At 39.2% G+C, this 25274-nt stretch overlaps 1 protein-coding gene across 1 annotated transcript in view; it reads right to left on the bottom strand.

Annotated features, from left to right (window-relative positions):
* Lancl3 (LanC like 3) overlaps positions 1–12432 on the bottom strand; it is a 94555-nt gene extending 82123 nt beyond the window's left edge. The window contains exon 1 of the mRNA XM_004665731.2: positions 11726–12432. Within this exon, the coding sequence (XP_004665788.1) occupies positions 11726–12298 (573 nt within the window). The 5' untranslated portion in view covers positions 12299–12432. The remainder of the gene's footprint in view (positions 1–11725) is intronic.
* Positions 12433–25274: the final 12842 nt, after the last annotated feature.

The following is a 25274-nucleotide window of genomic DNA, read 5'->3' as shown; positions in this document are numbered from 1 at the left end:
AAATACATGTGCATTATTCACTCCATGAAGTTTCACTTCACATTAGAAATAATAATAATAAAGAATGGGTGACATTCTTTACTCTGTGTCCGGATGGTAACTCTTTCTAGCAGCCTAAGAGGTACATACTACTTGGATTACATTTTGCAAATGAGAAAATCAAGCAATGGATGTTCCAGAGCCAAGATTCAATCCCAAAGCTACTGAAGTTAAAAGCTCCGCTCACAAATACTCTGTTGAAATGCCTTTGATGAGACTCCAACATACTTTAACAGTTGCAGTATGTAATACATGTGAAATTATGTTTGTCCTGCTCATTAGAAAATATTTTTAAAAACAAAATTGTGCCAAGTGTAGCAACACATGCTTACAATCACAGCACTACAAGTTAAGTCAGGATTATGAATTAAGGCTAGCTTGGGTCTACAACATTTCAGGCCAGCCAAAACTAGAAAGGGATAGATAGATGTTAGATAGATAGATGTTAGAGAGATAAAGAGCAAGGAAGAAAGGGAGGGAGGGAAGTAAGGAGGGAGGGAGGAGGGAGAACTGAAGGGAGGAAGGAAAGAAGGAGGAGAGGAGGAAAGAAGGAGGAGAGGAAGAAAGAAGGAAAGAAGGAAGAGAGGAAGAAAGAAGGAAAGAAGGAAGGAAGGAAGAAAGGGAGGGAGGGAAGGAGGGAAGGAGGGAGGGAGGGAGGGAGGGAGGAAGGAAGGAAGGAAGATGTGGGAAGGAAGATGTGCTAGGGACAATACTTACTTCTTGATTGGGTAATAGATCTCATCAGTCTTGAATAGCTGTTAAGTCTTTCAGGAAAGTGGCTCCTTCCTGAATTCATTGTGTGAGTGGACATTCAGAAAGTCCCCACAGTGCTCGCTTTGAGCCTGGTGATGGTTGGGTTGTCATGGACACCAGATTTCAACACACCACTGAGCACAGGGAATCCATTCCATGTAAAACAACAGAACCAGACAGCAGATAGACATATAACATCTGACTAGATATGAATTCTATGGACAATATTTCTTTTGCCACCTCTCATTTGGATGTTCTCACCAGTAAAGTCTGTAACATCATCTAGGTAACAGTTTCTTTATGGCTCAGATAGCAATTACTCACACTTCAATATGTCAGTCATTCATGTGTCTGAGTTGTTGAATGGATTTACTATTAATAAAGGGAAGTTTGTTCTCACAGAATTCACTCCTTTGCTCAGCTTACAAAATGAAAGAATGAATTAAATAAACTCTTGAAAACTAGGATTGCCCAAATGGCTAGTGTCCTAAGTGTAAGGGATCTTTTAACTTGGTAGGATTCCTTAGTAACAAAATCCATAAAGAAAATTATTGGGGGCTAAAGAGATTGCTCAGTGATTAAAGGTGCTTTTTTGCAAAGCTTTCAATTATGGGTTTAATTCCCCAGTACCCCAGCGCCCATGTAAAGTACAATGCAAAAAAGTGTCCGAAGTTCATGTGCAAGAGGCCCTGGTGTAAACATATCCATTCTCTCCCCCCCCCATATAATAAATAAGTAAAAAATATTTGTAAAAGAAAATAATTGTGGAGAGACAAGTGACTAATACAAATAAGAAAGCATATTAATGCAAGAAAAATAATTGTCTCCAGAAGCTGAAAAAGCAATTGAAATAATTACTGATTATACTAATTATTTTCTGAAACACACTACCAAATAAACATGGTCTACAGTACTTACTGAGGAAATCATATGTGTGTATGTCTATATATATCTGAGTTTATATGTATGTATACAGATTATACATATGAATGAGAACAACATTTTTTTCTGAAACAAACCAAATATCCAAGGCATTTTCCTAAATTAAAGACTATAGGCCAGAGATCAATTTGTGAAATTGAATTGTGATGAAAAACAATGGAACATATCAGGGACTGTTGAATCAGTTTATTTAAGGACTATCTGCACTCTATACAGGGATATGAAAGAACTCTTTGTACGTGGAGGGAATATAGACATTTATCAGCAGCCAATCATATGATAAATGTCAGTCATTAAATTATCAGCAAAATGATATTAGCAAAGAAATTAATGAGTAATTAATGTAATCTATCATTCTCTTATTCATAGGTTAAGAAATATAATAAATTTCCATTAAAGCAATCTTTTTATTAAGAAACTTAAGTTATTTTTGTTTTATTTTTATTTATTTATTTGAGAGTGACAGACAGAGAGAAAGAGGGACAGAGAGAGAGAGAGAGAGAAATAGAGAAGAAGAATGGGCGCACCAGGGTCTCCAGCCACTGCAAACGAACTCCAGCTGCATATGCCCCCTTGTGCATCTGGCTAACATGGATCCTGGGGAATCCAGCCTCGAACCAGGGTCCTTAGGCTTCACAGGCAAGTGCTTAACTGCTAAACCATCTCTCCAACCATAAGTTATTTTTTAATTATTTTAAAAGTTATCTGCAAGCAGACAAAGACAAAAGACTGAGAAAGAGAGAGAGAATATGAATATGGGTGCACCAGGGTCTCCAGCCAGTGCAAATGAGCTGCAGATGTATGTGCTACTTTGTGCATCTGGCTGTAAGTGGGTACTGGTGAATCAAACCCAGACTGCTAGGCTTTGCAGGCAAGCCCTTAACCACTGAGCCATCTCTCTAGCCTGGACTTTAATATATGAAAATACTGTGATTTGATTGTGTTCCTGTCCTGCTAACTTTTTCTCTTTTCTTCCATCCCAAATCTATCTTCCTCTTTCTAGGTAGTCATTTCTCTGTTTTGTGATCTCATTTATTTTGTCCTCCTTGTCCTCCAAATCAAAATGTTGATGCTCTCAGAACAGTACAGTTCTTGTGGTGGTTTCAATATTCTTTGTGAAACTGGGGGATTGAAGATATTGGCAAAAATCACTCAATATATATATATATATATATACATACATACATATATATACATACACATACATACATATATATATATATATATATATATATATATATATATATATATATATATTTTGATTTTTAAAATGCCACATTTTATGCAGATTTTACAAAGGAGTGCAGAAAGGGGAAAGCTGAGAGGTAAGGGGAAATAAATTGGGGAGAAGTACAGCACATGGAGCCCAAATGCCAATGTGGGCGACGTGAAGCTCAGGAGTCCATGTGACCAGATAAGGATCTGCAGGAAAAGCATGGAAAGAAAAGGGAAAAGAAAGATCAAGGAGCTCCTGCCACATGGAGAACTGGAGGAGATAAAGAACTCATGCAAAGAGTAAGGGCTAGGGGGCCCTCATGGCTGGGCCTGGGCTGGGGCCTAGGGCAAGCCCTACAGAGCCAGCCCAGGCCCAGCCAAGGGAAAAAAACTCACCCACAGCTCGAAGTGATCAGAGAGAAAGAGAGCCTGCCCTCCCTTTGCAAAGGTATTTATAACCTTAGAGTGGTTGCCTGTCTTTTGAACCAGGTGAACCAGAGGGTCAGTTGGTTGGTTAGGGCTAGGGGCTGTCTCAGGAAGGGATTAGCTTAACTTGACCAACCACAATGTTTAAATCCTGTGAAAGACCTCCCTCCCAGGAGGGATCCTGACTGCTTGTGGAAAAACAGTTCTTTGGAACTAGGAAAGAGATAAGAAAAACTTTCCTGCCTTTTTTACCTTCAGGATTACAGTCACCCTAACTCTATCCCCCTTAATTCCCCCCTCTGATGAAAAGACACTCTAACTGCTGTAAGAAGACAAGGGGATTATGGTGTCAGATTACCTATTTCCTGATGAATGGGGCAGTTATAGATAGAGTCTCTCCCAGAGTTGGCAACCATTCGAAATGACCCTGGAAGTATATTGATGAAGTTCAGGAAATAGTCTTGGAAGAGAATATTGGGGGAGAAAGAATAAAAGTAAGAAGTTAATGAGAAGTGAGCACACAGCAATCTGATTGCCTGCAGGGTTATTCTTCTTGTGGACTTCTAGACCTTGGAGAGCATTTAAGAACACCCAGGTAGATGGATTTGGATTGTCTCAGGACAATCAGAGCATAAGCTGGCTGAGATTTTCTTCCAGAACTGTTCATTGAATGGCACAGTAGTGTCTGACATAGTCCGAATCTGTTTCCATATGGCTTGTAAAATAGTTGAGATATTAGCAGAGTTATCAGAAACATATAGATAACATTTAACTTTGATATCACATTTTGTATAATAGCCTTCCAGAGTGTACCTTTTTAAATTCATCCTGGGGGTGGCCGGCCAGGGCCAAAGGTTGTTGCCATAGAGCCATTGGGTGCCATTAAATGTACAAATACATTTTTGGTCTCAGGACTTGTTTAAGGATGTCTTGGCACAAGTTAGAAGAGAATCACCATTGTTCCCACTTTAAGGAAATATTTTGAATTAAGTGACTTTTGGTCAGATATATATATATTTGAAAATAACCCTTTTGACATCTATTTTTTTTTCTTATTATAAACTTAGAACTATTTGAACTGGGGACAACATAGGCCTTGCTTGTTTCCCTCTTGGAAAGCTCTTGTTATATTACTTAATAGGTCATTCATATATTTGAGGTATCGCTTTATCTTTGGTTATACATTTCTCTCTGAGTGTTTAAGACCAAACATATAGACAAAATTTAATTAAGGATTAATTTTGGAGGTCACTAATTGCTCTCCAAAGGAGACTTTAGGGACCCAGGAGTAACCCTGTAGCTTACTGGTGTTTTGTCTATTAGGATGTCACTCAGTACATTTACAATTCAGTATACTTAAAGTGATTTTTACTGTGCTTGTTTTCCCCATTTGCTTATTCAGTAACAAGAAAAACATAAACCATGCTCTCTTCCACTAATTACAGTGCAAATCATGCATGTGAGTTTTAGTGGAATGTACATTAATACATAAAACATAAATTATTAAAACATGAAGCTAACTAACTTAATTTTTAGTAAGTCTGTTAAATCACTGCACAATTAAAGTTATAAAAATAAAAAGGGAAATTCCAATAATATTTAATTTAATTTGTTACTGAGGGAGAAACAGTACTTTATATAACAGAGGTAAAATTAATTGAATGTTTGTAAAATGAAAATAGTATTGAGCTCATGTTTTCCATTTAATCTGGAAATGTTATAATAAAATGCTCTTCTTGTATCTTCATCAAATAATTTAAAACTACTGGAATGTGATTTATTTGCCCTTTAAGAAAAAAGTCAATATATATATATGTACACACACATACACACACACACACACACATACATACAGCCAAATCATTTTTATTAGGGAAAACACATCCATATATCACTCATTCTTTCAAAATGTTAACAGAATTCCTAAACTTGTCAGTTCAAGTGTCAGTGAATCTTTCTTTAAGCACAAACTACAAAATGGAAAGCTGATATTCTGTCATCTTTGGGAAAATGTCATTCTTAGTTGAAGGACAAATTATGAAAATCATGAAGCTCAGGGGATCAGTTAAATTTCTTGATAGGAAATCTCATAAAATTGGAGAAATATGGATTTAGCTCTTTTGCATGCACTCTGTTCAATGAACAGTGACATCACCCAGAAGCTCTCTAGAGATGCAGAACCTTGGGTCTCACATCAGAATCACTGATCCCAAACCTGATTTTAAACATGATTTCAACAGTCATTTCCTTCTCCATCCTTTCTTGTCGATTTCTAATGGTTTAGAACCTGTGTCTAATTCTAAAGGTTAGAAGTGAGACACTTAGCCTTCTAAGCCTTTCCTGAAAGTCCACCTGGCCAAGGACCAAGTACTAGACAATGAGTCGCAGGGGCTGCACCACACCTGGCTATTCTCATTATTTCAATCACATTTTATTTTCTTTTTGAGATGATGTCTCACTAAACTGCTCAGGCTAACCTCAAATTACTGCTGTCAAATGACTCTCCTGTTTCAGCCTCCTTTGTTATGGGGCTGTAGGTCACTATATGCCACTGTGTCTAGCATCAATCCTCTATTCTTAGACATTCTGTTATTTTCAGACAAAAACACTTCACATTTATATAATTGCTCACAAACAATTGTCTTAGAATACACTGAAGACTCAATTAACAACTGCATTTTTAAATCACAGCAGGAAGATAGAAACCTTGTGCTGAGTATTATTTTTATCTGACATTCAGAATTACCTTAGATTTTCTGTTAGTAGGGACAGCATGGGCTATCACTGATTTCATTCAGCAGCTACCATCTACTAAGCCCTATGCTAGGTATTTTACCTAGTCATCTAGCAACTTTCAAACAAGTTCCCTTAGGCTAAGAAAATAGTTGCATCTATATTTCTTATCTAATTTCAACAACAGAGCATTTCCCTTTACTACAAATGTCAGTCATAAAGGGTCATACCTATAATCTCAGCACTCGAGAATTTCAGGTCAATCTGGGCTATACAGCAAGACCCTGATCTATTTCAAAAGAACAATAGTAAAGAGACAAAAATGTAGATCATAATAATTAGTTGTACATGTGACTTTGTCACCTATAAAAAGCACAGATATATGTATATCACACTGCAGTTACAGAAGATATCTGAAAATATCATTGTCTCTCTTCACTGTTTTGGAAGTAGTATTAGATTTACTGCAACAAATGTTAATGTGTTCATTTAAAAAGAATCTATGCTACTGCAGTACCCATTTATTAATTTTTTGGTGGCTGAATTGCGATACAATAAGCTTCTTTTGTAATCTTATGTACTTTAATGTATATATTTCAAAATGGTGTTCTGAAGGTTTCACTAAACAAAGGAATACTTGGAACAAATGGTGTTTAGAATCATATAACCATGTCCCCTTTGGGATTGTTTTGGAGGGTTCTGGAGATCAAACTCAGGGCTTCTCACATGCTAGACACACACACTCTACCACTGAGCTACATCTCTAGCCTTTCGTTTTTAATATACCTTCTTCTTTCATTCTTTTTTTATATATTTGACAAAAAGAGGAAGAGAGAGAGAGAGAATAGGCACGCCAGGGCCTCCAGCCAGTACAGACGAACTCCAGACACGTGTGCCCCCTTGTGTATCTGGCTAACGTGGGTCCTGGGGAATGGAACCTGGGTCCTTTGGCTTTGCAGGCAAATGCCTTAACCACTAAACCATCTCTCCAGCCCTCTTCTTTCATTCTTAATCACTCTCTGTACAGAAAACCAATGTAATCTTTCTAAAAGGTAAATAAAAGCAGTATACTCCCTTGATTAAATATAAGAGAAATAAAAATCCCTAATGGTGAAGTATCTGGCCCTGCAGGACCTATGTGAAACCTCCCATGGCTTTAAACTTTTCTCTCTCTCAGTTTCTGCTCCAGTTAAACCAGACTTCTAATTTTTTTTTTTTTTTTTTTTGAGATCGCCAAGCCTTAGAGGCTTTGTCCTTGCTGTCCTCTCTGCCTGAAATGGCTGCTCTTGGTCAGCCACGTAATTGTCTATCTTTGAGACATGACATCCTCTCCACAAAGGAGCCTTTCTACTGAGCATATAGCAGTTCTCCCTCTCTTATCTGCCCCCAGTGAGTTTTCCTTTTCTTCCTTCAGACCACTTATTACAACCAAATCATATAGCTTGCTGTTCAATGCTGAATCCCAGCATCTAGAAAGATATCTGGTATAACAGAGAAATCTGATAGTCAATGAATGAATAATTAAAAAACAAAATTTCAGCGAATAATTCTCTTTAAAAGCTTTCTTGAGCTTTTAAGAATTACTACCAATTACAGGTTTAGAAACCAAAGCTCATGGATGTTAAATTGTTTGTCCAAGATCATTCAGTGAAAAAGTTATTTTAATCAATGGCCTGGTTCTCCCCTAATCCCTACATCATGTTATATCTCCATCCATCAGGGGATGACAGAACAGATGGACTACAATTTTTTGTAGCATGATTTAATAGGACTTCAATAACCCATTGCTTAAGGGTATGTACCTTAAGTATGTGCAGGTGGGCTTAGTTAAATGAAAATATATCACCTATATAGTCTCTCTTTCCATATATATATGAATTTTAGAAATACAGGATGAAACAATAAAATTAAAAGGAAGGAAAAATATATGGAAAGGATAAGCTAGAAGGAACAAATTAGATACACCTAAAGTAAATGCTGAGATTAGATAGATAGAGAGAGATAAAGAGAGAGATACATGTAATAAGAACCTATATGCTAGGCTATATGGCCAGTAATTTTGGCCATATACCTCCTAGTGATCAAAGGAAAGTATGAAACACAATCAGTTACAAGACATATTTAGAAAATTAAACCTATTCAATTTCCAGGAAGAACATAATTATTTCTGTTAGTATGTCCTGAGACATATTCTTCTGTGTGCCCTTATAATGAAACCCTGGTATGATATAGTAATGGGTATTCTAATCTACAGTTCTATTAAAAATTATATCAGATGGGCTTGGTGGCATACACCTTTAATCCCAGCACTTGGGAGGCAGAGGTAGGAGGATTGCCATGAGTTCAAGACCACCCTGAGACTACATAGTGAATTCCAGGTCAGCCTGCGCTACAGCGAGACCATATGCTGAAAAAAACAAAAAAGAATTATATCAGGGCTGGGGAGATGGTTCAGTGGTTAAGGCATTTGCCTGCGAAGCCTAAGAACCCAGGTTCAATTATCCATATAACATGTAAGCCAGATGCATAAGGTAGCACATGCACCTGGAGTTTATTTGAAGTAACTAGAGGCCCTGGCATGCCCATTCTCTGCCTCCCTCTCTTTCTCTCCCTCACTCTGTCTCTAATAAATAAATATACAAATAAATAAGAAAAATATTTTCTAAAAAATTATGTCAAGCTTTATAGAATTATGTGTGACTTTATAGAATATAGTGTGACTTAATAGACATAAATGGTATAATACCCAAATCCACACTTAACTATTCAAATCATGTTGGTCCATGGGCCAACCCTATCAGTCTCACCTTGAAACTTGTTAGAATTACAGAATCCCAGGCCAGTCTCAAGCCTGAATCAAAGCCTATATTTGTATAACAAAATGTGCGGGTGATTTCTCTGCACATTAGTTTCAGAAGCACTGACCTAGAGAGCCCATTTGATCTGGGAAATATTTGTAAGAAACTATAATTCATCCAATTCATTCTATTAACAAATATTTACTGAGAAGCCAGCTGTAGGAATACTTTCTTTAAATGTGACAAAGAAGTACTGGCATAAGGGAAAGTATTGATAAATGGGGTCCTATTAACAATGAAATGTCAGCCATAGAGTACACAACATTTACAATACTAAAAAAAAAAAAAAAAAATTAGAAACGTTAGGCACTTAAAAATGTTCCAGACACCATGTTAATAAGGCAATAACGCAAAAAACAAACTACACTGATAAAATTTAAAATTAATGAAGACATAAACAAATTGAATAACTAAGCAGGAAAAGGGGAACAGAAATTGAGTCTGTAACTTTAAATGAGGTAGACAGGAAAAGCCTCACTGAGGAGGTAAAGACAAGGTCATGGAGTTAGCTATAAAAATATATGCGGGAAGTGGTTAGGGCAGATAAAAAGTGATTACAAACACTCTGAGATAGGAAAAAGCCTAAAACAGCAAGAAGCATGAAGCAGTGTAGGTATACAAGGGGCCAGATCATGTGGGGCCTTGTCAGCCATTTTAAGTATCACAGCTTATGAGAGAAGTCACTGGAGAAAAGGCAATAGGGAGCCACTGAAAGATGCTGAGCAGGAAAATAAGATAATGAAAAGTATCTTTAAGAAGGTAACATTTTTAAAAGGATGGCATAGTGAGAGAACCTAGATCAAAATGAATCATTCATTTCACTATTTATTATTTGGCAAAGATGTGCCCGATAAGGTGAGAGGATCTTGTAGGGTGATGGCTAAGGGAACACTGGAGGGGAAAAAAACTAAGAAAATAATGACAGAATATTGACATTGAAGTGAGACACAAGTTAGACATTCAATTTAATCAAGGTTCATGGATCATTTACTGAGAGAAAAGCTGTTAGTCTTTAAGGCGTTTAGGTTAGTAATGGTGTATTAGCCCCTGCCCTACTCATTTAAACCCTGAATTTTATGAATTGATGAAGCTGAGACTAGCACTGAGAGTAGCCATTTTTTAACATATTAAGAGCTATTCTAAAATCTCCAGAGCTTGTTGCCTTGTTCCATCTTCTGAGAGCAAGGGTCAAAGCTCCTCAACAAGATTAGTACAAATCCACAGCTCTAGTCTGGCAGAAGGGCAGAATAAAAGTGTTAATAAATGTCTCAGAATATCAGTATTTTAAACTGGTCCTGAGCCACCAGTTTTTGGGCAAATTAATCCTGGTACAACTTGCTTGATAGAACCTTTTGCCATTCATTTCTAAAGAAAAGACCCCAAGGCATGGGAAAATGAAGAAGCAGGCTTAAGGAAAATTACTGGGAAAATGTATTTGAAACTTGCCTACCACCAGATTTCAAGGTCTGAAAAATAGATGCAAATGCAATGCAAATTATATGTAAATCACTGTGGTCTTCTAAAAGGTTTTGTACAACTGCAAGGGCCCTTGGGAAACTGCTAGCAGATAACAGTGACTCAGAAGCAGAATGAACTATTTCAAGACAACTTTGTCACACAGACCTTTGCTGCTTTGCTAGCACACTGCACATCCTATTGTAATTTTCTTCTCACTGGAATCAACCTCACCTGTTATAAATCAAAAAAAATATCAAATCTGCCTGTGCAGAGGTTATCTAAGTTAATTACACTTTTAAAACATACTGTATATCTTTCATTTTCCTTCAGATGCCTTTCTTACCAAATAAAGCCAAGTTGAATGTATCACTTCCTCTCTAGGACAATATGACTCCAGTGGCTTATGAATGAAAGTGTCTCTCTTTCAGCTCCAGTTACTTTGCCACTTTATAGATGTTTTCCCCTCTACAGGAATCAACTCATTGTTTTCTAATAACTGCATACTATACTCACAGTGGATCCAGAAAAAAGAAATACATATATACATAGATATGAGATTTAATCCCCTTCAAGGAGCCAGGCAAAGCTATAAGTCGAGAAAAGCTGCCCTGTCAAGAATGCTATGATCTTGACCAACCTAAGTATACATTTTAAAATGGAAAGTGTAAATTGACAGAGTATGGCACCTTTCTGGCTGCATTTATGCCTTTCAGAAGCGGATGCTCCCATCAGATACACATTTGGTAAGCCGTGGAATCAATGGACTAGTAAGCCACAGAGTAAACACAGCTGAGCAGTTATTTTTGGTTACAGATCCAGGGCTCTAGAAGCACTTAATTTTAAATCAGACCCTTAAAAGTTCCATTAGTTTTCTAGTACTGTCTTCCATTCTAGGGTGCCTTAGTAGTACTCTAGCTACCATTTGAGAATGCTTCAGGTTTTTCTAGAAGTCACAGGAAAATAAGTCGCTTTCTTTCTTTCGTTTTTTTTTTTTTTTTTTTTTAGTTTCTAAAATTTCACCTGAAAGGGCCACACTGCCACACACCAGAAAGCTACTAGTCAAAGAGCCATCTGGGGCGATGCCACCAAGTTCCTTGCAAAACAAAAATAAAGCGCAGAGAGAAAATCCTAATAAAGGAAAGACTGAAAAAGACAGACAAAAGCAGAAAATAAAGCTCAAGGAACGGAAGAAATGAAAGTGCCAAAGAGTAACAAAAAGATGCCACAGGAGTCCGGGAGTCCAAGCAGGATAGACTGGGCATGCGACGATGCTCCCACCCTCGCGCCCGCCCGGGACTTACCTCCTGGGCAAGTTTCTGCTTGAGCACCAGCGCGGCGCACAGGTAGCCCGCACGGCCCACGAACAGCTCATCGGAGCCGCACTCCAGAAAAGAGACGGGCGCGCAGATGGCACACAGAGCCCGGAACTTGCCTAGTGGCTGCACGTAGTCGGACCGGCCCAGGGCGTGGTACACGAGAGTGGCTACAGCGTACACGCCCGCGCCCCCGAGCAGAAAGGCGGCGCGGGTGTCGGCGTCCGGTTCGCCCCACTCCTCCGCGCGGGAGCACGCGTCGATGAGACGCTTGGCCGAGCGCAGATAGCGCTCTCGGGCCGCGACGAACAAGGGGCTCTGGGAGACGTGGTAGAGCATGTAGGCCACTCCGGCCAAGCCGCTATACAGACACCCCTGGCAGCCACTGGCTGTAGCCGTCGCCCCTGGGGCCTCGGCGCTGCCCCCAAGTGGGGGCAGCTCCTGGAGGATGCGCTCAATGGTGGCGGTGACCAATGGCGCTACTGCCTCCTCGCACTGGCCAGCCAGCAGGCTGCCCTGGTAGTCATCGAAGCGGTTGGCAAAGCAGCGCTTGGTGTCCATGCTGTTATCGGTGTCCCCAAAGTGAAACTAGAGACTCCCGAAGGTGCGCCCTGCAGCTCAGGGCCCCACCTCTGGCTCTTTGAGGCACTCGGATGTCGTGTATGCAGCAGTGACTGGAGGAGGCGAACGCGAGGAGGAAGCACGGAGTGGGGGACCAAGTAGGGCACCGAGTGGCCGCGAGGCTCCCAAGTGCCCTGAGAGAGTGCGGGGGGGGGGTAGTGGATGCGTATCGCCCAACGCCCTCCCAGAGGCCGCGCCCTCTCCGACCCCGCCCCCCTCCTGCGCCGACGCAGCTCCACTGGCTCTCCAAGGGGCCTAGGTGATCTCCACTCCTCCAGCTCCGCCCTCGACTCCTCCCCTCCCGGCAGAAAACCGGGGACGTGCAAAACATGGTCCAGGCGCAGAGACTGGGCATTAGCACACCTAGTCGTGGAGGCGATGACTTCCAGTACTTTGTATATTCAAAGGGTGCTCCTCAGGTCGCCAGCACCAGGTCCCCTCCTGGAAGCATGTTCAAAACGCAGCACCACAGGCTTCACCCTACTAGACTGGTGAAAACAAAAATCTGAATATATAGCAAGATCCCTCCGTTATCAGCGTGCACCATTAAAGTTTGTGAAGCCACTGAACTAAAGCACCAGGGGATAAGCAACTAAGTAAGATCCCTCGACCAAGCTTGTTCATCGTGGTAACTCTGGAGTTCTCATTCTGAATGCCTCAATCTCAAAAGCGGCAGCCATAACCAGTGTACATAATGCTTCATACCTTTAAAGGTTAAATGCCCATACCCATACAGAAACTTTCTCCTGTCTTTATTGTATTGGTTTGGAGTGTGCAGAAATTAAGAACTCAGAGAACCACTGTAGGTTTTGCCAAGGGAGTGGGGACTCCACCACCCTCCCCTGCCCTCTTATTTCCCAGCCCCTGTGTAATATGATTATAAGCATCTTGAAGTGATTAGCTAGTTGATACAAGGATAAACTATGGGTGAGAAATTAATTAGTTTTTTTTAAAAATAATTTTATTTATTTATTTGAGAGTGACAGACACAGAGAGAAAGACAGATAAGAGGGAGAGAGAGAATGGGCGCGCCAGGGCTTCCAGCCTCTGCAAACGAACTCCAGACGCGTGCGCCCCATTGTGCATCTGGCTAACGTGGGACCTGGGGAACCGAGCCTCGAACCGGGGTACTTAGGCTTCACAGGCAAGCGTTTAACCGCTGAGCCATGTCTCCAGCCCTAATTAGGTTTTTGATCAGTCATCTGTGACTTTAGTTTCCTCCTTCAGTCCTTCTTTCCCTTGTTTACTTCCATAGGTATAGTTAAGGGTCTCCTATGTATTCTGGAACCTCAACATGGATGGAGGAGTAGCTAGACATGGTTTTATACTTCTTGAGGCTTACAGTTTAGTGGGAGAAACAGAAAATGAACACTTTCAACTAGTTGTCCTTCTTGTGCTTTCCAAATAGTACCTTTCTGAAAATGTTGGTTACTGAAGGCTGTAAAGGTCACCTCTCCCAAGGGTATTTATATTTTGATAGAGACTGTGAAGACTCACAAAGTGACTTTAGGAAAGTTTCTGATAATTTGTGTGCAGAGTAGGCACAGCATTAACTTGAAAGACCAGTTTTGTTTGAAAGCATTTTACCTCAAATGTATAATCACCATGATTGGGAAAATTAAAGAGTTTTCCCCTTCATCCTTGCTAAACATAGTCTGAGAAAGAGCCTCAGTTTGCAAAGTTTTTAAAAATATTTTATTTATTTATTTATTTATGAGGAGATAGAGAAAGAGCGATAATAGGCTCATCAGGGCATCTTGCCACTGCAAACAAACTCCAGAGGCATGTGCCACTTTGTGTATTTGACTTTACATGGGTGGGGAATCTAACCCAGACTGACAGGCTTTGAAAGCAAGCTCATTTAACCACTCAGCCATCCTCCCAGACCTAAATTGGCTTATTTTTAATAATGATGATGATAACAGTAATAACAATAGTAAAGCTAAGTCTAATTTTAGGCAGAGACCTTAATAATAAATGAAGGGAGCACAATAAAAGAACAATTTGAGTATGTAGTTAAGCTTGAAGCTTCCTTCCTTATCCTTATTCAGACATTAAAATTCAAACCATAACAGGCAAAAATGAAGCCTCATCCTCCACCTCTCACCCTGGGGTAAACCTGGAGACTGTTCTCTTAATTTTGATTATCCTTCCACACTCCGAGCTGAGAAGTGACACCAGCAGTATGAAAGGAACCTGTGTTTTCTGACTTCAAATTAGCACTGTAAGCATATCACCAAAAGAATGAGCTCTGCTTTTGTGTCACCTTTTATTCACCCCCAAATGTGATGTAACAGCCTTATAGCATCTAACAAGATTATTGTCCACACACTTGGAATCTTGGTTGGACTCATTCATGGGGAGGTAGGATGGCTCTTGCTTGGGAAGACTAAAGCAGCTGGGCTGGGTTCAAATGCCATTTGTTCTGCAACAGGCCCACCCAAGCATGTTTACATACCAATGGCAGAGAGGCAAGAGCAAAGATAGAAATAGGCAAGGCTTTTTAGGATTTAATCTCCTGACAACTGTTATCTTGTTTTACCTTATTGGCAATTTATATAAGAAAATATATGATTTATGAATCTCCAGATTTAAATGACTAAAAGTTTTATTATAGAGTAAGGTCTTTTGGACATTGATGATGGCAAGAACCAGGGTCACCAGGTGAATATAAAGATAATTTGGGCCGGGCATGGTGGCACACACCTTTAATCCAAGTACTCAGGAGGCAGACCTAGGAAGATCGCTGTGAGTTCGAGGCCATCCAGAGACTGCATAGTGAATTCCAGGTCAGCCTAGGCTACAGCAAGACCCTACCTTGAAAACAAACAAACAAACAAACAAAAGATAATTTGAGGAAAGCAAGAGGTTTATATCCAGTTTGCTTGAATTTATGGGACAAATGAATCTGTTGTCCTATAAAATGCTTCCCCAAAGACCTACTATTTTGTCTGCAAAACTCCAGTCAAAATATTCTGCAGGGTGCAGCAAGCTTTTACACAACTTCAAGTCCCACCTCTGTAATTTATTTAATTTGCAAGCATTCTTATTTATTTTTAATACCATAACTTCATTAGAATAGAGATATTTTTATTAGATATGTATATATTTTGTATGTAAACAATACACGTAGGTACCATCCTTCCCCTCCTCCCTGCTCCTTTTATAAAGAGGCATTCCTTGTTGGGGATGCAGGTCAACCCCAAGGGGATTGTGATTCATGCATTATTGGAGGAGGGGAGGGAATATCTCTGGGCAAAATGTCCAAACTTGGGCTGGAGAGATGGCTTAGCGGTTAAGCGCTTGCCTGTGAAGCCTAAGGACCCCGGTTCGAGGCTCGGTTCCCCAGGTCCCACGTTAGCCAGATGCACAAGGGGGCGCACGCATCTGGAGTTCGTTTGCAGAGGCTGGAAGCTCTGGCGCGCCCATTCTCTCTCTCTCCCTCTATCTGTCTTTCTCTCTGTGTCTGTCGCTCTCAAATAAATAAATAAATAAATAATTAAAAAAAATGTCCAAACTTGTGGCTCTAACAATCTTTCTGGCCCTCTTCTGCAAAATTTCCTGAGCCATGCTGGGAGCATTTTAAGTCTACTTCAGTGATGGACACTTGGGAGCCTCTGGGTCTCTAGTTTGGTAGTGTCCTCAGTGTCTATCTCCTTCACCCTTGTGTTGATATCAGATTCACTGAGATAGTAGCTCTCTACCTCATTTCCCAATTACTCTGTGGTTTCAGCTGGGGTGGGGGTAGAGTGCATTGGGCATTTTCTCCTCAGATCCAGCTCCCATCTGATAAAGAGAAGCAGATTCTCCAGCAGACAATGAAGTCAGCACCAGTTAAATGGGATAACCATTATTGATTTAGAGAGAATTAAAAGGGTGTATGTAGACCCTCCTATAGTCTAAGGTTAGTGGGAGCTTGACAACAGAAAGCAGAATCATTATCTGGATATAATTCTGATTTGTTTCCAAGTTCCAGATATGGGTTCCTTTCCACTGAGCAGATCTATTAGCCAAGCCAACAGAAGTTGGTTACCCAACATGGCTGTGTGCCACTATTGCACTTGTGTGAGCATCACTGTCAGGTTGTTTGCTAATGAGTCTCATAGACTTTGAGTTGCTTGGACAGATGTTGGCCACTTTTCCCTAGAAGCTCATGTAGCACCTTCCAGCACTAGATGGGGTAATTGTCTGGGGACTGGCTCTCTTGTGGATTCCAAACTGGTCTCTTTGTGGTCCATGCCAACAGCAATTGGTATCTTCAGCAATAGGATCTTACCATTAACCTCTGGTGGGTAATCAACCACTCTGACAGAAGTCTGTCTTATTTTGGGGGGGAGATCTAGTAGATCTCTCTGATCAACAGCTCATTGTGAATGTAGACCACATCCTGGTACAGGGAATTACAGGCCACCACCACAGGAAAAGAAAAAAGAAAAAGACAGAGAAACAGGAGAAATCTGAGGATAAGTTTCATTTTATCCTCTCCAGGGCCCTTGATTGAGGTGCTCCCCCTAAGGTCCTCGTTAGGGTTCCACCTTTTAGTCTAACTTCCAGGATATAGGATTCTATGGTACCAGTCGAATTTGGGTTCAGTTTTGTGTCCCCAACCCACCCTTTCCCTTCCCCACAATTCTACCCTCCCTATTGTCCAAGTTTCAAGATGCTATTCAGTTATGTCAGCCACTTGGGCTGATTCAGGTTAGGAATTGCAGATGAGTGAGATCATGCAATACTTGTTTATCTGTGATTGTGTAAATTCACTTAGAATGATCTGTTCCATGTTCAACCATTTCTCTACAAATTTCAACATGTTATTTTTTTTTTTTTCTTACTGATGAGTAGGATTCCATCATGTAGAGTTATTACATCTTGGTTATCCATTCATCCAATGATGGGCATCTGGGTTGATTCCACTTCTTAGCTATAATGAACTGAACAGCTATAAACATGGTTGAGCAAAAAACTCTGAACTTAGATGTGGAGCTTTTAGGGTAAATGCCCGGTAAGGGAATAACAGGATCTGTTTGTAACTCTATATTTATCCTTTTCAGGAGTCTCCATATTGATTTCCACAGTGGTTTTACCAGCTTACATTCCCACCAACAGTGAATAAGTGATCCTATTTCCCCACACCCTCACCAACATTTGTTTTCATTTGATATTTTTAATATTTTCTATACTTACTTGGGTAAGGTGGAATCTCATAGTTGTTTTAATTTGCATTTCCCTAATGGTTAAGGATGTTACACATTTTCTTAAGTGTGTGTTAGCCATTTGTGTTTCTTCCTCTGAGAACTCCCTATTTAGTTCTCTGCCCAAGTTTTGGAGTGGGTTATTTATTTTTTGTTGTTGTTGTTTAGTTGTTTTTTTGTTTTTTTTTTTTTTTTAGTTCTTTGTAGATTCTAGATACTAGGTTTCTGTCAGTGATACAGCTGGCAAAGATTTTCTCCCATTCAGTGGGTAATCAATTGGTTCTGCTTATGGCATGTTTGTGCAAAAGCTTTGTAGCTTCATGAACTCCCATTGGTTGAGTGCTTGTTTAATTTCCTTGTCTACTGGGGTTTTCTTCAGAAAGTCTTTTCTTAATAATATATCATGGAGAGTATCTCCTCTTTTTTTTTCTTCCAATAGTTGAAGAGTTTAAGGTGTTATATTGAGGTATTTAATCCATTTGGACTTGACATTTGTGTATGAAGAAATGAGTGGGTCTAATTTCATTTTTCTCCATATGGTCATCCAATTTTTCCAACACCATTTATTGAAGATGCTGTCTTTTCTCCAGTCTACATTATTGGCACACTTATCAAAGATCAAGCAGCTGTAGTTGCTTGCCCTAATGTCTGGGTCTTCAAATCAGTTCCATTGGTCTATGTTTCTTTTTTTTAATCCAGTACCATGCTGTTTTGTGACTGTGGCTTTGTAACATAGCTTTATATCAGGTATGATGATACCATCAGGGTATTTTTCTTTTTATTGCTGAGGATATATTTAGATATCTGAGTCTTTCTGCAATTCCATATAAATTTTGAGATCATTTTTTTCAATATCTGTGAAGAATGATGCTGGTAGTTTTATTGGAATTGTGTTAAATCCATATATTGCTTTTGGTAGAATTGCCATTTTCACAATAATAATTCTACCTATCCAGGAGCATGAGAGGACTTTCTATCTTCTCAAGACCTCCTCTATTTATTTCTTGAGTGTTTTTGTGTTTTCATTATATAGGTCTTTCACATCCTTGCTTTGCATTATTCCAAGGTATCTATTTTTTTTTGTTGTTGCTGTTGCTGTTGCTGTTGAAAATGGGACAGTCTCACTGACTGCTTACTCTGTATATTTTTCCTTTGCATATAGAAAAGCTACTGGTTTTGTGCATTTATTTTGTGTCCTGCCATTTTGCTAAAGGAAGTTATCACCTTTGGAAGTTTTTCGATGGAGACTTTTGGGTCAGTTATATGTAATATCATGTCCTCTGCAAATAGAGCTATCTTAACTTCTTCTTTTCCAATTTGATTCCCTTTTATTTATTTCTCCTGTCTTATTGCTTGGGCTAGTAGTTCTACTACTCTGTTGAAGAGCAGTGGTGAGTGTGGGAAGCCCTGTATTGTTCATGATCTCAATGGGAACTCCTTATATCTTTCCCTATTAAGTATTATTTGGGCTTTGGGTGGCTCATATATAACCTTCATTGCATTGAGATATAAACTTCCCATGTCTATTCTTTCCAGTGTTTTGATCATGAAATGATGTTGTACTTTGTCAAAGGCCTTCTGTGCAATTGAGAAGATCATGTGGCTCTTATGTGTCAGTTTATTTATGTGGTGTATTATGTTGACCCATTTCCATATGTTAAACCTGCATCCCTGGGATGAAGCCTACTTGATGAAGGTGGATAATGCTTTTGATGTGCTGTTGAATTCTTTTAGCAAGGATTTTGTTGAGGATCTTTGCATCTAAACTCATTAGGGATCTAGGCCTATAATTTTCTTTCTTGTTGCATCTTTGTCTGGTTTTGGTATTAGGGTGATGCTAGCTTCACAAAAGTAGTCAGGGAAGATTCCCTGGTCTTCAGTTATGTGGAAGAGTTTGAGAAAAACTAGTTTAAGTTCTTCTATGAAGGTTGGATGGAATTCACCTGTGAAGCCATCCAGTCCTGGACTTATCTTTTGGAGGACGTTTTTGATTGCCTTTTCAATCTCCATGGATGTGATAGGTTTATCTAGGAGAGTAATCTGCTCTGAGTTTAGTTTTGGTAGCTGGTAGGTGTCTAGGAATTCATCCATTTCTTCCAGATTACTTAATTTTGTGGAGTAGAGGTTTTGGAAGTATGCCCTGATGATTCTTCCAATTTTAGTGATGTATGTTGTGTTCTTTCCTTTTTCATTTCTGATTTTGTTAATTTGAGACTTCTCTTTTTCTTTCTTGATCAGTTTGGCCAGGGGTTTGTCAATCTTGCTTATTTTTTTTCAAAGAACCAGCTCTTCATTTTATTGATTTTTTAAAAAATTGTTTTCTTATCTTCCAATTCTTTAATCTCTGCTCTAATCTTGATTATTTCTTTCCATCTAGTCCTTCTTTGGGTTGTACTCTTCTTGTTTTTCCAGTGCCTTTAGGTGTACAGTCAGGTTATTGATTTGGAATCCCTCTGTCTTTGCAATGAAGGCATTTAAGGCTATAAACTTTCCCCTTAGGACTACCTTCATTGTATCCCATAAGTTTTGGTACATTGTGTTTTTATTATCACTAAATTCTAGGAATTTTACAATTTCTTTTTTATTTCTTTCATGACCCATTCACTGTTTAAAAGCGTGTTGTTTAAGCCGGGCATGGTGGCACATGCCTTTAATCCCAGCACTCGGGAGGCAGAGGTAGGAGGATTGCCATGAGTTTGAGGCCACCATGAGACTCCATAGTGAATTCCAGGTCAGCCTAGGCTAGAGTGAGACCCTACCTCGAAAAACAAACAAACAAAAAAAAAAGTGTTGTTTAGTCTCCAGGAGGTGGTGGAGTTCTTGATGTGTCCCTTGTTAATTTCTAGCTTTAGAGCATTGTAATCTGACATGATGCATGAAGTTATTTTAATTTTCCTACCTTTATGAAGGCATGCTTTATGCCCTAATATTAGGTCAATTTTGGAGAAGGTGCAATGGGCTGCTGAGAAGAATGTGTATTCTGTAGAGTTGGGGTGGAAAGATCTATAGAAATCCATTGGGTCTAGTTGATCTATGATGTTGTTGAGTTCTATTATTTCCCTGTTGATTTTCTGCTTGGATGATCTCTCTATTGATGATAGTGGAGTACTGAAGTCTCCCACTATGATGATGTTGGTGTTTATTTCTGTTTTGTCAAGTAGATTTTGTTTTATAAACTGTTGTGCACCTGTGTTTGGTACATATATACTTATGATTGTGATGTGCTTCTATTGGACAATTCCCTTGATGAATTGGAAGCGGCCTTCTTTGTGCTTTTTGATTACTTTTTGTTTGAAGTCTATTTTTTTCAGATATTGGTATATAGCAACACCTGCTTGTGTTTTATTTCCATTTTCTTGGAATATCATTTTCCAACCTTTCACCCTTTAGTGGTGAGGTAGGTTTCTTGAAGACAGCAGATAGAAGGGTCCAGTTTTTTGATCCATTCTGATACTGTGTCTTTTGATGGCTGAGTTAAGACCATTAATATTTAAAGTTATTACTGTGATGTTTGAATTAATCCCTTCCATGATGAGGTGTTTTATGGGGTTTGATGTTTTCTTGTGTTATGTACTATTTTGAGTCTGGTTTATTTTGGTTATTGTGATCTTCTTCTTGTTGCCTCTTGAGATTGGTTGCTTGACTGTTCTATGTGGAGTGTTCCTAACAATATTCTGTGAAGGTTTGGCTTTGTATTCATATAGGCATAGCATTGATTTTTTTTTTTCATGGAAAGTTTTTCTTTCACCATCAATTAAGAGGGATAATTTTTGTGGATAAGGTAGCTTGTATTGGAAGCCATAGTTTCTCAGGCTTTTAAGTGTTAGATTCCAGGCCCTTCTGGCTTTGAGTTTCCATTGAAAAATTTGGTGTAATTCTGATAGAATTACCTTTATATGTTGGGAATTTCTTCTCTCTTGCTGCTTTTAACACTCTCTCTTTGTTTTCATTGCTAAGTTTTAATTATGATGTGTCTTGGAGAGTTTCTTCTTTGGTCCTGTCTGTTTGGTGTTCTGTGGCTTCTTGTATCTGGATGGGCCTCTCTTTTACAAGACTGGGAAATTTTTCTTCAATAATTTTGTTGAATATGTTCTTCTATGCCTCTGGTCTGGGTTTCTTCTACTTCTGGTATACCCATGATCAAGATGTTTGGTCATTTAAGGGTGTCTCACAGTTCCTTTGTATTCTGTTCACTTGATTTTTTGAACTTAGCAAAGTTTTTGGCCATCTGATCTATCTCTTCTGCCTTATCTTCCAGGTCAGAGGTTTTGTCTTCCACATGAGTAACTCTGTTGGTAAGGGGTTATAGAGAGGATTTTATAATTTCTATTTGATTTTTGTTTCTTGTTGTGTTCTTTTGCATTATGTCCATCTATTTTTTGAGGTACCATTTCAATTTGAGTTCTGATTTTCTTGATGCTTCCTGGAGTTCATTCTTGCATTTGATCAAGTGTTCATTAAGGTTAATCTTCCATTTCTTGACTTAGGTTCAGTTTATTCATATCTCTTTGCAGGGTTCTTACATTTTTCTTTTTCAATCAGGTTAAGCCTACTATCCAAAGCTGAATGCTCTAGGAGATGGTTCTGTTCAATTTTATTGATATAATTGTTGATTCTTTGATAGTTTGCTTCAACTTCAGTGATTTTTTTTTTTAATCAAGGAGTCATTGATTGCTGTGCTTTCATTTTGGGAATGAATTTCTGTTTATTTCTTTATGGTTTCATTGGAAGATTCCACTGTAGTACTAGGCATCCCTGGAGGAGGTCTCTCAATATTTTTTGCCTTTTGTTGGCTTTTTGCATCGTTGTCTACCCATTTTAGGAAGACTCTTTATTTTATTGAGGAGGAAGCAAGTTTTTGTACTTTGGCCTGTTCACACTCTGACTCATGTGAACAGGAATGTTGGTACCTAGTGGCCAGTCAGGATACCAGAGCAAATGGCCTGAATTCACAGCTCACACAGGACCAGGCCTTCCCAAGGAGGGTACAATGGGACCTACCAAGGCCAGGGGAATGGGAGGAGCAAGGGAACAGGGATCTGGCCTAGTCCATGCTGAGCCCTCAAACACACAGAGCAGGACAAGCAACTCAGACCTGGGAAGTGGGAGGAGCCCAGAAATAGGTCTGGCCTACTCACTCCAGACTGGTCAATCCTGCCCACACACTGTGTGCACCAGGAACTCAGGGCTTAGAGGCGGGAGGAGTCAATAAATGGGACTGTTCTATTAAAGCCAGACAGTGGTGCCCACCCACATACAGTCCAAGCAAGAAACTCAGGCCTAGGAGTAGGGAGTAGCCCAGTAATGGTCCTGTCCTACTCACGCCCACACACTGTCTGCACAAGGAACTCCAGATTAGAGATCTTTTTTGAAAAAGAAAGGAAAGATGGTGGGAGAGGATTATGATCATGGTATATTGATTATATGTATGGAACTTGTCAATGAAAGTTTTAAAAAATGGAAATAAAATTAAAAAAGAATATGGGCTTTTGTTACATTTATTCATGAGAGTGGGGTTTTGTGACATTAATATCTGAGGGTAGAGTTTTATTTATTTATTTATATGCATCAAAGTTTAGAATAGTCTTAAACTATTTAATACCACTGACAAAAAAAAATTATGAAATTAAATTACTATCAGAATGCTATTGTTTGGGAGCTGGGAAGGTGGACCAGTGAATAAAGTGCTTGTCATGCAAGCATAAAGAGCTGAATTCAGATTACCAGCACCCACCTAAAATGCTAAACATGGTGGTACAATCCTGTAATCCCAACGCTGGGTATCTGTAGACATGAAATTTCTGGGACTACTGTCTGAATCAGTGAGCTCTAGGTTCAATAACAGACCCAGTCTCAAAGAATAAAATGGAGAGAGATTGAACAAAGAAATTCAATATCTACCTCTGGCCTTCATATGCACATATACACACATGTGCATCCACACATATGAACACACATGCACACACATACACCAAGTATGCACATGTAAAAAGATCCACAAAAATCCTATTGTTAAAGTATCCAGTTGCTGGCTGGAGAGATGGTTTAGCAGTTAAGGAACTTGCTTGCAAAGCCAAAGGATCCAGATTTGATTCCCCAGGACCCATGTAAGCCAGATGCACAAGGTGGCACATGTGTCTGGAGTTTGTTTGTAGCAGCTGAAGGCCCTGGCATACCCATGCTCTCTCTCCCTCTCTCTCTCCCTCCCCCTTTGCTCCCAAATAAATAAATAAAAATAAATTACCCAGGTGTACAAGATGCAAAGTGAGGCCTTTATAGAAACTCAGTATTATTCTTGGATCCTTTCACTCTTGTAAATGCAAGAATGTGAACATTCTACAATTTCTGTCTCTTTCTGTTGTCTATTTTCCACAAGATCTGGTGACCTCTATACTGTACCTTAAATTCAGTGAGTTCACACATTTTCTCTAAGTAACCACATGTGAAAGATATGCTTTCTAAATATGGCCATATTATATCTTATGCCACATGTTCCTCTAAAACCAGTGTGTGTGACTTTGACATTCTTCTCATCAGGAAATAAGTGATTGCCACCTTGTCTTGCATCTGGATAGTCTTGTGACTCAGAATAAATAAATTGCAAAGGAAATGTCACCACATGGCATACCAGGTTCAAGCATAGAAGGTGAGGTAGCATCCATCTTACATGCTGGAATACTCACATTTGGAGCCTTAAGCTGTCTTTTAAGAATAACTACCCTGAAGAATTTGCCATACTTTGAGGAAACCAAGACTAAATGAAGAGTCCATTTGAAGGCACTTGAGTTTACAGCCCAACTGTTAGAGGAAATGCCTGAGAAAGATTTCAAAAGAATGATTGTAAATATGTTCAAAGAAGTCAGAGAACAAATCAAAGGAGTCAAAGAGGAACTTAAAAAAGATATCAAAGGAATCAAAGAAGATGTAGGACACAAATTTCATGAAATAAAGAAGGCAATACAAGAGATAAATAAGGAAATAGAAATAATAAAGAAAAACCAGTCAGATTTACTAGCAATGAAGAACACAGTTAATGAAATGAAAAACATTGTAGAAAATCTCACCAGTAGAATGGATGAAGGAGAGGACAGAATATCTAAGCTAGAAGACCAGGTGGCAGATCTAATACCATCCAACAAAGAGAAAGACAAACTTATAGAAAAGTATGAGTAGGAATTTCAAGATATTCGGGACACTATGAAAAGATCAAATATAAGAATTCAGGCATAGTAGAAGGAGAAGAATTCCACTCCAAAGGCATAGTAGGAGTCTTCAACAAAATCATACAAGGCAATTTCCCCCAAACTGGGAAAGAGGAGCCAATGCAGATATGGGAAGCCTTTAGAACACCAGCCAGACAAAACCTGGAAAGAACCTCCCCTCGCCATATTATAATCAAACTTCCAAACACACACACCAAAGAAAAAATGTTGAAAGCAGTTAGAGAGAAAAATTAAGTTACCTACAAAAGCAAGCCCATCAGGATTACAGCAGATTATTCAACACAAACTGTAAAAGCCAGAAGGGCTTGGAGTGATATATTCCAAGTTCTCAAACATAACAACTGTTACCAAGGTTACTTTATCCTGAAAAGTTATCCATTCAAATAGACGGAAAATAAGGACATTCCATGACAAAAGCAGGTTAAAGGAGTATTTGAAGACAAAACCAGCTCTACAGAAAATACTTGATATAATCCTCCATGCTGAAGAAAAGGAAAAGCA

This window comes from Jaculus jaculus, chromosome X (genome assembly GCF_020740685.1).
Source record: "Jaculus jaculus isolate mJacJac1 chromosome X, mJacJac1.mat.Y.cur, whole genome shotgun sequence".
In the NCBI taxonomy this organism is placed as follows: Eukaryota; Metazoa; Chordata; class Mammalia; order Rodentia; family Dipodidae; genus Jaculus; species Jaculus jaculus.
The sequence above is the reverse complement of the archived record's forward strand: the minus strand, read 5'-3'. Positions and strand labels throughout refer to the sequence as shown.